Here is a 13541-nt window from a genome sequence, read left to right on the forward strand (position 1 = left end):
TACATGGAAACATGAGGTTTATTTTACACAAGTTTTACAAATTTAGTACAGACCACAGTATGAAAAATGCATTTAGATTCTCTGTCAAAACAAAGCATTGAGAAAACAGCACAGAAAGCTGCATTGTAGTGTATCTATAAAGTTTGTTGGGCCAGTCTAGATCTTGAGGACTTTTTTCTAGTAGAAACTATAAATATAAAGGACACTTTATATTTATTCCCTCTTAGCCCATCTCTCATTATATTTGATATTTTTTAGCCATATAGGCAAAAGCTAGATATCACAAAAGTGTGAGCCTGTAGTTAGTGTGGATGGTGAAGTCCTAAAGCAGGAGTAACCTCTGTGCACTGTAACGTGAATTCTTCCCACCAGCCCGGTCCCAAAGCCATGTCAGCCCCAAATAACACAGAGAGACTTATATTAATTATAGTACTGCTGGCCGTTAGCTATGAGTTCCTGTGGGCTAGCTTTGACTCAATTATTAACCCATAACTATACATAATTCTACATGGTTTGGCTTACCAGACCTGCAACTCGATGATGGCTCAACGTCTCCGCTGAGAAGAGTACAATTTCCTATTTGTGCCTGCTTATATCCTGATTCTGCCCAACTATGTCACTTCCTGGAATCACATGCCGACTCCTCTCTGCCTATACTTCCCAGAATCCTCCTTGTCTACTATCCTACTTATCATCCTGCCTGACCAATCAGTCAGTGTTTTATTCATCGACCAATAAGATGAAAATATACACAGAAGAACATTCCCCAATGGTGCACCTTCTGTGCAAGTTGACTGGGGATTTGTGATGAATGAGAAGCAGTAAGTGCAGATGTGGAGGATTTGAGCTTCCATGGACAGTGCTGGCACCAGGGAGCCAAGCTTGCCATGTTGTGTGGTGTCTCCCACACACAAAATCTGTAGAACTGACATCCTAGTGCAGAGCTCAGTGTACATAAAGCCTGACCTGTTGAGCTGCCCACACTCCACTCCTCACTTGGTAATTCATCCCAGCATAGGTACAGGTGAGGTACATCTGAAAGGTTCAGAGTACCTGAGCAGAGGACATACAGGCTTCAGCAGTGGGGGGCATGGCTCCTCTCTGGTGACATAGCAAGGTATGGGAATCTACCTAAAATGGCAAGTATGTAATAATGCATTTATTTTATTTTACTTGAGAAGGGTCTCATGTAGGCTTGGACTGCTGATCTTCCACTTGAGTAGTACACACCACTATGCTTAAATATATCTCTGAATTCCCTCTTTTTGATCTCTTTTCTCAGGTTTATTCTACTGGCTCCAGGATGCTTGGGAAATGTTGTATACACTGGAGCACGACAGTCTAATGTGTTCTCTGACCCTTGCATAGAAAGCATATAGGATGCTGAGTCTGGCTGAGGATAGGAACATAGCTAATTACTTTCAGAGAGACATACTAGAGTGTCAGACACATGGGTGGTTTGAGCATGTCCTGTCCTTGGGAGCTGGGCATGTGGTTAGAACAGGAAGTGTTGAGGAAGACTCAGATTCTACCTGTTGCTATTCATTAATACCCACAGGGTGAGCTATGCCCGACAGAAATGTGTAAAGTGGGACTGGGACAATCGAAAGAAAGGAAGGAGACGGGTGGCTGGGCGCAGGGTGCAAAGCTGAGATACCATTCTGACTTCAGGTTTTAGGTGATGGAGAGAAGGTATGAGTATGCCTCACATCCATGACAGCACAGCTCCTGTCTTGCCCCCCTTTGAAAAGCCTCTGTGGACTGAGAAACAGAGAGAACACAAATCCCCAGGCTCCCAGAGCAGGTAGTCTCAGTTCTAGATCTTCACTCGTATCCCTGTCCCTTGAGAGTCAGACAGTTCAAGAGCAGAGCAGAGGACCTGGTCCTGCCCACCCAACCTGATTCTAACAAGGCAATAGTATTTTCCAGACACCTTCTCCACTAAGACAGTGACTGGCAATGATATCCTAGGACCATAGATAAAGGACAGAAAATCTGTATTGGAGAGCCTACCTAGCAGAATTAGCTATGGGCTCCCGAAAGCTCCTTAGCAAGCATTCCTAGGACCTCAGGGAAAGTAACATCAGAGGCAGATGCTCATCCCCAAGGAAGACTATATGTACCACACAGCAGGTTTTTTCCTGTTCAGAGGACTCTATGCTAATGGAGCAGGATTTGTGGTCTCAGCCCTTTCCGGTAACACTCGCAACTGCTCCACCTGCCATAAGCCATTTCACCAATGGTTCGTGGTAACCCTTCCTTTCTGCTTTGTATTTAATATCCACATTTCCCAAAATCAGAGTGCATTGCCTTTACAATTCAAAACAAACACTGGCTGCCCTCTTGCCCCTAAGTCTCCCTATGCTAGGAACTGTTGCTCTTACCTGAAAGTCATGCAGACAACAGGCAGAGACAATGCCTCCTCAACAGTATGGATTCACCCTTCTCTGTATGCTGTGTTTCCCTGGTTCCTTGCCTGGACACTATAACCTCCACCATGTGTTGTGCACAGGGACACGGGTACATAACCATATTCAGAAATCCACAGAAAATACCAGATGGGATGGGATGTTTCCCTGACTATCACTGTGCAAAGTGTGGCTTCAGATCTCCTCAGAAGCCTCAGAACTCCTGTTGCATACAGACAGGAGATGTAGCAAGATTGGCCACCAGGGACACATCACTTTGACACATCAGTTGGGTTTGCCCAGCATTGAATACTATAGACTACTTTCCTAAACGCTTTAATTTCAAAGAGAAATACTGTCCACCTGAACAGACTTGGGTTTATGCATGAGAATCCCCTGATGTATTACATCATTCAGGATGCTCTACTGCTCAGCTACACACAGGAAATCTCATCCTCATTCATTGAGTTCTGTAAAGAGTGTTTCTAGAAGAATCTCTGATCATATCCCATCATCCAGGGACTGAGATTTCCAGTAGAGAAGCAGCTCTAGGGTAGGAAAATCCCATCGGAGCCTTTGGGTGGGATCACACTTATAGAGGTACTCTTAGGGAACATCCTAGGCACAGCCACCTGGCCAGGACCAACCCATGATGCTGAATCCAGGGGCTCACTCTTAACAATTGGAGCTCTGCAGTCTTGGTCCAATGAGGGATGCTGGTTCTCACTGTGGCCCCGCATGAAGAGGTGATGAGGAGGTTCTGGATCCAGGCAGGTGCAATGTGCAGGATGGAGAGGAGCTTGCTCCCTGCAGGATCCAACAGTGTCTCTGCTGTGGGTATTAGCTACCAGCATACCATGCCCAAGGTGTGGGGTACAGACCTGTTGCCTATAGTCGGGCTCTGTTTTCAGGTGCATCCTGGCAGGGAAACTGACCAGATGTCTCCTGGCCATGTCACTAGCTCCCAGCCATACCCGACTAGTTGTGCTGGCATCAACTATATCCTGGGACCCAGATTCATTTTCCATCTTGATTGGTACTTCCAGTGACAATACTGGATTACATGGGGTGTCTATGGTGACTGGCAGGCTGGACAATTTTGCATCCTCTGTAGAAAATCCCCTGGCTGTGAAGCGCTGCATTCCAGGCAGAGGGATCCTGGATCCCAGGCTGCCCTGAGGGATATGACAGGTAGAAGGATGTACCTGGCCCTGGTGGATATCTTGCAAAGGTCTGTTCATTTGGCTGCAGTAGGCACCAGTGGGATGATCTGGTAAATCTTTGAAAGAAGTCATATTGCTGGCACTGAACATGCCCTGGCTTCCATGGTAGGGCATACAGGAACCATGGGGTATTGGACATGCGGATGGCTCATTTTTACTGGACTGCCGAGTCAGCTTGGTAGTGACCTCCTGACCTCTCTGTTCTGTGCTCCAGTTCAGGTGCCTCAAGTGTACTGGTGTTTCCAAGCCATAATTGTACTTGTGCATCTCCCTCTGACCCCGGGCACCAGTAGATCTCCTTGGTACATGCTTCTGGTCCTCTTCTTCTCTGTCCCTTCAGAGAAAGGAGAGCCATTGAACATAGTAACAAAAGGGATACTCTTACCTCCTTAGGGCCTCAGTGATACAGGAGACTCTTGGCCCAGCAGGTCCCAACACCCTTCTTAGCCCCAAATAAGCACACAAAGACTTACATTAATCATAAAACTGTTGGCGATTGGCTAGGGATTCTTATTGGCTAGTTCTGTCTTAATTATTAGCCCATTTCTATCAATCTATGTACTTCCACATGGTCTTGACTTACAGGAGAATGCCTTGTGCATCCTCTCTTCCTGGGTTCTACATGACGACTCTGTCTGCCTATGTTTCCCAGAATTCTCCTCATCTCCTAGCCCGGCTATACTTCCTGCCTGGTCAATCAGCCAATCAGTGTTTTAGTCATCAATCAATAAGAGAAACATATGTACAAAAGGACAACTCCCATCACACCAGCTTTTCTATGAGAGGACGGCAACTTAGTATGCTACCAATCAAATCCCAAGGGCAGCTTCAAGTCTTCCCAGAACACATCGGCCCTCTCAACCACCTATGTCAATCCAAGGGAGCAGTGAAGAGCCTTCCTTGGCTCCTAGGCTCCCAGGCAGCACGATGTTCTTGCTCCAGGGAGCCATCACTGGGTATGGGTGAGTATCCTGTATCAGCTGTAGTGACTATCAAACTAAAAGAACAGTCCTGTGGTTGACTACAGGACACCATGGCTTCAGGACTAGCATCTGTGTGGAGAGCGATAAGGAGGGTACTTACTACCTAGTAGCCACTTTGGTAGAGACCCCTGGTCAGGATTTGGCAAGAGGGCGGGCATGTGGCAGGTGGCCGGTGAGAGGAGGGCTGTGGCCTGAAAGGATTTCTGAACCAAACATACTCCTCCCTGACTGCTTGCGGCCTAGGCCGAGATGTCTATAAGCACACAGGTGTCAGGGCTACAGCTACTATTTCTTCTCCATGCCTATCCAACTCTTTAACTCTGACAACCACAGTGACTTAACCAGGCACCACTTACCCTGAAGCCTCCTTGGGGTTCAGGAGGAGGTCAGGACCACCCCTGAGGCACAGACATGAAGGCCTGGCTAGGGCCCGGGCCCAGTGGCTCTTATCTGTTTGTCCCCTGAACAGTGAAATGCCATTTTCTCCGTTGCTCCTTCCTGTTGGAATTTAGAAAGGGGAGAGATGTCACAACAAGATGATTTTTCTCAGCAGTGACCAGGACCAGAGTGACAACAGCAGGCAATTATCTCAGTGGTGCTCCCTGCTTACCCTGGCATCTCTGGGGAATACACAGAGTTCTGTAGGCATTGGGGAACTCTCTCAGGTACAAGAGCATCTTGCCATAGAGAAAAGAAGAGAAAATGAAGGTTTAGAAGTACCTGCTAAGTAACTGGGTTTGGGATGCAATTCTGATTCACACAGACTTGTAACAGCTTTTGCCCTGTGAAGACCAGATAACAACATTAATGTATATTAACAATATGGCAATGAAAGGAATTAGCAAGACGGGTATTACTATTTGCTCAAGAGAACATAGAAACAACTTACACCTTTTAATCTTTATATTGCAGAGATTTTTCTGAAGATCTGAAGCACATTGCATTTGGGGTTCAATACAAAGCTAGTTAATTACTTTGGGAGGTAGATGGCACATAGGCGGCTCTTAGAGACTGTGCCTTCCTCCCCTCCAGAAAGCCAGAAGGAAAATGCATTGACCCCTGTGATTCAAGGAAGTCATGTTCTATATAATCACTGTAACAATGAATTAGTGATCAGGAAGCCATTATTCCCAGGGTAAATATGGGTATGTGGGGGTTGGGTGAGAGTTATGACAGGCACTTGGAAGTTGTTTTTATTAAAAACCAAACTCCTCATTTGGGCTCACAAATTTAGGCTACCTGCTTACCTATGTACATAGGTACGCTAATCATTCATGGAGTATCTATCTAGAAACTAGGGCTACCTATTCTATCTGTCTTATTTCTTGTTGTTATTGCTATGATGAAGTATCAGGACCAAAAGCAGTTTGTGGAAGATAGGGTTTATTTCACTCACAGTTCCGTATAACAGTTATTGACAGCAGTGAGGGCGGGAACTCAAGCAGGGCAGGAAGTTGGAAGCAGCAGCTGATGCAGAAGCCATGGAGTTCTGTTTACTAGCTTGCTTATACGGCTTGCTCATCTTATTTTCTTCTAGAACCCAACGATCCACCACCAGCTCAGGGATGGCACCACCCACAATGGGCTGGTCCTCTCCCATCAATCACTAATTAAGAAAAGGCCCTCCAGCTGGATCTTATAGCGGCATTTTCTCAGCTGAGGTTCCCTCCTTTTCAGATAACTTGTGGTTGACATAAAACTATCTAGCACACTATCTTATCCATCTTCAAGGCATAAAGATAAGAATAATGGAGGCATCTCACTGACAGCTTTTTATTGCATTCTGTTTCACATTCGCAAAAGGTGACTAAATGGCTTTAGTTGTTTCCCCAAACCTCCAGACACCTTAGATTCCAGCAACAGGGGTGCCTCATAAGACAGATCGCCCATGATAGTGGGGCTGTAGTTTGAAGAAATAATAACCATTTCCACTCTGCAGAACCAGAACTAAAACAATGATTAACCAAATTACCATGCCTGGAGCAGAAACTGCTTAATTTAGCATACCCTTACCCCAGTTCTGCCTCTATTTTAGCCAAAAGCTTATACAAATGATCCAAAGATGTGGCCCTTTCATATGTTCCTGTTTCAAAAGTACTACCATTGATGTCTGCCTTCTCTACTTTATCACTACTGGTCTCTTTAATGGGCATATCTGGATGAGTGGCCAAGCCTGGCCTGCTAAGACTACTGGAGTATTGGATTTTGCCCTTAAATACTATTTAGAATAATTTTGAGTCATCCTGATAGAGCCATTTTGCTTTTTGAAGGAGAAATTTAGGTGGCTTACCTGATGACGCCCCTCTACTGGGTACCAGTGCTGGACCTCAAACTCTATCTACTAAGCTCAGTCCAGAGTGCTCTGTGCTCTTTGTACCTGGGGTCTGTGAAGAGCTGAGACTGAGAGAGGGAAGTCTGGCCTGCTGAGGCACTGCCGGGAATGTGTACTCTCTGAGAAGCATCCTTTTCCCACTGTGTATCGACAATGACAAAACTGTGGCAAGTGTTGATTTAGGGATTTGAAATAAGTGTTAGCAGGTAGAACACAGCAGGCTGAATCAATTAAGAGGAACAGCCAGCACAAAGCCTTGTAAGAAAGCTGTGAGAGGCAGCAGCTGCTCCCAGAGCCAGCTCTCAGGGCTGGCACCACTATCTCTGCCCCCACAGGGAATGGATTGTGGTGCGCTTGCTGACAGCAGTTCTGAATTCAGGTCAGGGCAGAGGGGTCAGAGTCCGGAACTCCAGGTTCTCCATAAGGGTCTCAATAGTTTGCATAGGATGGCACCTACTTGTAGGGCTGCTGTGTTCAGAAATCCTACAAATCTATGTAGGTGTCTCCCTGAAAGGGGGTGTCCCCAATCTTGTGCCCACCATGCCTAAAAGACGGAGTGAAATGGTACCAGAAATTGGGTTTCAGAGTGCCCTGGAGGTCTCTCTCCAGGCCCAGCTCTGAGCACTGCAGTAGTATTCCCAGAGCTTTGCTTTGGGGCTAGAAAACTATTTGGAAAAGAGAAAGTTTGTGGGAATCTCTGATGAAAACAATCCAAATTACCCTTTAAAAATAGAAAACTCAGACAATGAGCAAAGGCAGAGTACCCCTAGAGGTTGTTATACACTGATCTTTCCTCCTGCCTTACACAGATGCCTTTCCTACTAGGCTCTGCAGACCACTGGGCTCTGGCTAGGCCACGGCATTTAAGTATTCTTCCCATTGGACTTGCTTTTCTTCCCTTATATTTTAAATGCTGTTTCTGTAATAAAAAATGAGAGTATATCCAAACTTATTTTTTTAATGTTTTAGACGTCTGCTTTTCTCAGTTTGCTGGTCCATGTTGGGAACCTCATAGGCTATCTTCAGCCCTAGTTTCATCCTTGGAGTCTAATTCCATATGCCCTGCACTCAGGAGACCATGGGGGTGCAACTCTGGCTTCAGTGCCAGGTAGACACTGCACATATCATTTACAGAAGGCAAAGGTGAGTGTCACAGATATGGTGGCAAACCCATTAGGAGAAAGGCCAACTGAAGAATGGATAGAGAAAATGTGGTACATTTACACAATGGAGTACTACTCAGCGGAAAAAAACAATGGAATCTTGAAATTCACAGGCAAATGGATGGAACTAGAAGAAACCATCCTGAGTGAAGTAACCCAGTCACCAAAAGACAAACATGGTGTGTACTCACTCATTTATGGATTTTAGACATAGAGCAAAGGATTACCAGCCTATAATCCATAACCCCAGAGAAGCTAGGAAACAAGGAGAACCCTAAGAGAGACATACATGGATCCCCCAAGAAGGGGAAAGGGACAAGAACAAATGGGGAGCATGTGGGGAGGAGAGAGGGAGTTAGGAGAAAGAGAGGGGGAGAAGAGGATGGGAGAGGAGGACATGAGGGAGCAGGAAGATTGAGTCAGTGGAAGAATAGAGGAGAGCAAGGAAAGAGATTCCATAATAGAGGGAACCATTATAGGTTTAAAGAGAAATCTGGCACTAGGGAAATGTCCAGAGATCTACAAGGATGACCCCAACTAACAATCTAAGCAATACCAGAGAGGCTACCTTAATTTCCCTTCCCCTATAATAAGATTGATGACTGCCTTATATGCTATCCTAAAGCCTTCATCCAGTAGCTGATGGAAGCAAAAGCTGACACAGCTAAACACTGAGCTGAACTCCTGGAATCCAGTTTCACGGAGGGAGGAGTGATTAGCAAAGGGTTCAAGACCAGGCTGGAGAAACCCACAGAAACAGCTGACCTGAACAAGGGGGAGTTCATGGAGCCCAGACTGATAGCTGGGAAACCAGCATAGGACTGTTCTAACTGAACGTGTGTGTCAGTTAGAAAGCGTGGGCAATCTATGGGGCCTCTGGCAATCAATCAGTATTTATTCCTAGTGCATGAATGGACTTTGGGAGCCCATTCCACACAGAGGGATACTCTCTCAGCCTAGACACATGAGGGAGGGCCTAGGCCCTGCTCCAAATGATATGACATACTTTGAAGATTCCCCCAAGGAAGGCCTCACCCTCCCTGAGAATCAGGAAGGAGATGGGATAGGGGGTTCGGGGGCAGAGCAAGCAGGATCCCTTCCTTTTCAGCCAGTGACCCAAGAGAGATCACAGAGTAGCCCATGGACCAGGAAGGACTCAGTAGTGGCACTGCTTTGGGCATGACATCCTCAGGTCAGGATGGGGAGGCCAGTAGAATGGACACTGCCTCCTGAAATGGCCTGATAAGGCCTTTAACTCCCCTCATGGAGGCTGCACTGTGAAGCAGACAAACGGATAAGGAGATGGTGGTCCCAGAGGCCCCTCCCCAGCACTCTTCCAGCAACTAGGGTCAGAGAAGAGTTCACATCTGCCTCCATGAGTAGAGTACCATGGCTCAGGTTCAGGGTTACAGCTGAAACTCCTAGCTCAATTTCAAATAGATGGAGGCACCATCTCAGATTTCACGATTTATTCCAAGACTGCTGTCTTGGCTAACAATGCAACTATAGCCTGAGACCTTAGTATGCTCTGGAGCGGGGAGGTGGACAAGCTTGGTTCTGCTTTAGTCGCTGAAGGACATACAAGTGTCTGGGAATTAGGGTTTTTTGTTGTTGTTTTGTTTTGTTTTGTTTTGTTTTGTTTTACTACTGCTATTATAGTGGAACCGGAGAAAGTGTTGCCCATAATCTATGTAGAAAATTACTGTGAAGCAGCTTCCTCCTAGAGAAACTCCTTAAGACATAGGATGTAAAAGAAATATTTAATGTCAGGATGTTCGCAGAGAAATGAGGCAAAACAAGTTGTCCTAAGGAAGGTAAAACTCTCCATCTTTCAGGAAAGATCACTAAGATAGGACAGTCCCTGAAACTGAACAGATTCACTAGGCATCTCCCAAGAGTGTATAAGCAGCAAAAACTGCTGAGAGTCTCTCAAGCCAAACTTCCTAGAAGCCCCTCAGAGAAGCTGCACTGCCTGGGAAAGGCTCGGACCAACAGAGCACCAGGAAAGCCCACTCCACAACCTATTGTGCTGCCTGCAGGCTGTGCACTGTGCTCCAGGTTTCCGGTCTCTGTCATCTGTCACTCATGCTGGGGTGGGCCACTGTGATGACGCTGTCTTTGAGTCACTTCTGCTCCTGTAAGTCTCACCCACATTCCTATAAGCAACCCTAATAAAACTCATAGCTTACCAAGTTGGACTTTGTGCTGTCCATACTTTGGTCTGTCTTTAGTTCACCATCTCGGGTGAGTAGACATTTGTTTATGTCTCTCCAAGAAGAATGTCACAAAACAGGAGTCAAGTTCAGGCATCCCTGTCTCCCAGTTCCCTCTGACCTCTTACTCCCATGTCACTATGCCAGGTAGAAAATAGCATTATGTGCATAACATTTTAAATCTCTCAAGGGAATGGATCCAAGAATCCATCATAGACACGGCCCAGAAAACTAGGAGTGTTTTCTACTCTCAAAAGTTGAGAAAATGCCACAGAGCTGGTCAGATGAGGGACTCAGTTTGCCAGGACCTAGAAAGCCAGCACAGTCCTGACACTAACCTTCCGTGTGCTGGCTAAATATCTATCTGGGTTGTTCCCAACACCAACGAACTGAGGAGGAGGCAGGGACCATACAGGTGACCGACTCATTGTGGCCTCTCTCTGGGGCAAAGCCGTGAGCCTAGAGGTTAAGGACAGCTTTAGAGCAGTTGCCATGGAAGCTCATGGTGCTACAGTTTGCATCAATTTTGAAAAGATACTTTTCTCTAGTAGTAATGGGGTACATTGTGTAAGGGCTTTAAAATATCAGACTTCATGTGTATTACTTATCGGGAAGAATTAAACAGAAATTACTACATGTAGGGCATCTTGCTGTCACAAGTTAAGGTCATGACGTGACAGTCCATGCTCACCTTGAGTCCACGGTGACCACAATGTCTGCCCTGTGCTTCGCCCTCAGGAAGGCACTTTTCGCTTTCATCTCAGCCACAGAAGGCAGGACCGGCACCACAATGCAAAACAAGGAGAGCCGAGGGGGCAGGGCTGTTCCTGATGGTGCCTTCTTCTTCTGGCCAAACAGGAATTTTAGTTTTCCTTGGAACTGCATAGTCTGGTGTTTTAAAGACAGAAAGACGGCTGTTCACAGAGTCGTGAAGGTAACTTTGTAGCAATACCATCAGCATCCTAAGACTTTAGGAGACACCTGCCTCCCCTACCTTAGTGGCGCTCTGCCCTAGGGCTACAGTTCCTTTACTGGCAATCTCAAGACTCTTTATGGAGAGCATAATCTCTCCCATGCACATATTGACACGTGCCCACCCCCCGTATGTGTATAGACAAGCATGAGTACACATCTACCTGAGTTATCATAGACCTATACCTCAGCCATCATTTGCAGGAGTTCCGTGGAAAGTTCCCTGGGAGCTGATCCAGGTTTAACTTTGCTAATTTCTAAATTAGCATTCCCCACGTTCAATGAGAAGATGAGGACAGCTTGATTTCATTATTCTAGAATATACAGTATAAGTTTAAGTGCCAGCAGAGAGCTTAGGTATTTGTGACAAAAGAAAATTTAAAACATAATTTTTTATATAGGAAAGGTTGCAATATCACTGAATTAGTTCCCAAGTTCCTTCAGGGTTTTCCTGACTTCAGATGACCTAGCAGCACGGACTCTATCCTTTTATGCATCTATCTTCTCTTCCTCCAACCTTCTTCTCTTCTTTTCAGCCCATCCACTCACCCATGCCTGAGTACATTCATGGGTTGTGGAATGAACAATTGCAAGGATCCACTAAGCGTCAGTCACATACATGTGGGGAAATTTAGGCAGTGGTGTACTGGGGAGCGCTCAGTGCCCAGCTCTAAGGAAAACAATTCTAGATTTGCAGTGTTTGTCAGTTTCCCGCTAACTCAGAATGATTGATATAAGATCAATCAGATCTCAATGTTTTAACAACTGATCCTGGGCAGGCAGCACTCTCCCCATCCCTTCCTAGACTTTGGGATGAAGTGGAAAGGGACTATGAGTGCCTAAATTAACCCCGTATCAGTGGCTCTTTGTGAATCGGTATGGACAAGAGATTTGAAAGGAAGAATAAATCACACTTATTTCTTTTTAGCTATGTTTTAGTTTATTATTTGAGAATTTAATACATATATAAAATGTATTTTGATTATATCAATCCTGAATCTCCCTGTTAGCTCCCCCATTCCCCAATATGTCTCCTTCCCCTTCATATCCTTTTCATTTTTTAAAAAAAACCCAGTAAGTTCAATTAGTGCGCCCCATGTGCACATGATATGCACATGGGTATAGAGCCACCGGTAGAGTATGGGCCACCTGCCAGTGATTACGCTCACAAAGAAAAATGACCTGCTTTATCCTAGCAGCCATCAATTTGCCAATAGCTCCTGACCAAGGGGTGGGGACCTCCTGAACCCCTTTTCCATCATGTTGGAATTTTGACTGGTTCAATTCTCAGCAGGTCACCTGCTGAAGACATTTATTTCTGTAGACATTATTGCAAGTGTAAAATTAAACTAATTCCTCTATTTGGTATTTGTTTCAGTTTTATTCTAAGTCTATCTCTGCTCTATTATATAGTTAGATCCTCTCTCATGAAGAGAATTTATAATAATGACTCCCTCAACACACTTAGATTTCAGAGTGAAATGTTATTAGAACAAGAACCTTCATTAGCTATTGATTGCTCAGATAGAAGACGAGTGATCCTGTTTATGGTGTTAAGCATAGAATCATGGGCAGAACTCTTTTGCTTGGAGCCCTATGGGCAGGACAACATGCCAGGGTGGGACATGTAAGGCTCGACCTACACCTGAAGTCCAGGAAGGCTGGCTCACCATTGTGCTTCAGCATTTTCTTTCCTGTTCACTTGGGTCTCATGATCCAAAACTATACTTGCTAAGGATCAATTTTTCATTGTTGTAGCCAATAATGATGATGTTGATTTATCAAAGGCAGAAATGATCAATAGAGTATTATCTGGGGTCAGGAGTCAGCTACCATTTCACTGATAAATGGCCAAAGAATTAAGTATTGCCATAAACTGAATTGTTACCATGTTCAGCTACCATCACTGGGCAAAGTCAATCTAAGGTGTTAGGTCTCAATCCCCAAATAGACAGTATTCAAGTTGGACTCTGACCAGGTAAACAGAAGGATTGCTAGCAATAAACAGACACTTACGCTCAGCATTTCTGTCTGTCAGAAAGAGCCATGACCTCCCTTATCTTTTCCCTACTAGCACATATCTGTAACACATATCAAAATCCCCACTCCAATTTTCATGCCTTTTCAGTCCTGTCCCTGACAGTTTTATGCTAACTTGGCACAAGCTAGGGTCATCAGAAAGGAGGGAGCCTCAACTGAGAAAATGCCTCCATAGGATGGGCTGTAAGCAAGCCTGTGGGGGTTTTA

At 45.3% G+C, this 13541-nt stretch overlaps 1 protein-coding gene across 3 annotated transcripts in view; it reads right to left on the minus strand.

Moving 5' to 3' along the window:
• Positions 1 to 13541, minus strand: part of Ahrr (aryl-hydrocarbon receptor repressor) — an 87594-nt gene continuing 74053 nt past the window's right edge. For all 3 annotated transcript variants that reach the window (XM_013123832.3, XM_040757748.1, XM_040757750.1), the window contains 4 exons: positions 11014 to 11210; positions 5335 to 5396; positions 4971 to 5112; positions 1 to 3965 (listed from right to left, as the gene is read on the minus strand). In XM_013123832.3, coding sequence (XP_012979286.1) covers positions 2957 to 3965; positions 4971 to 5112; positions 5335 to 5396; positions 11014 to 11210 — 1410 coding nt within the window. In that variant the 3' untranslated portion in view covers positions 1 to 2956. The remainder of the gene's footprint in view (positions 3966 to 4970; positions 5113 to 5334; positions 5397 to 11013; positions 11211 to 13541) is intronic.

This window comes from Mesocricetus auratus, unplaced genomic scaffold (assembly GCF_017639785.1).
Source record: "Mesocricetus auratus isolate SY011 unplaced genomic scaffold, BCM_Maur_2.0 Super-Scaffold_100015, whole genome shotgun sequence".
Taxonomy (NCBI): Eukaryota; Metazoa; Chordata; class Mammalia; order Rodentia; family Cricetidae; genus Mesocricetus; species Mesocricetus auratus.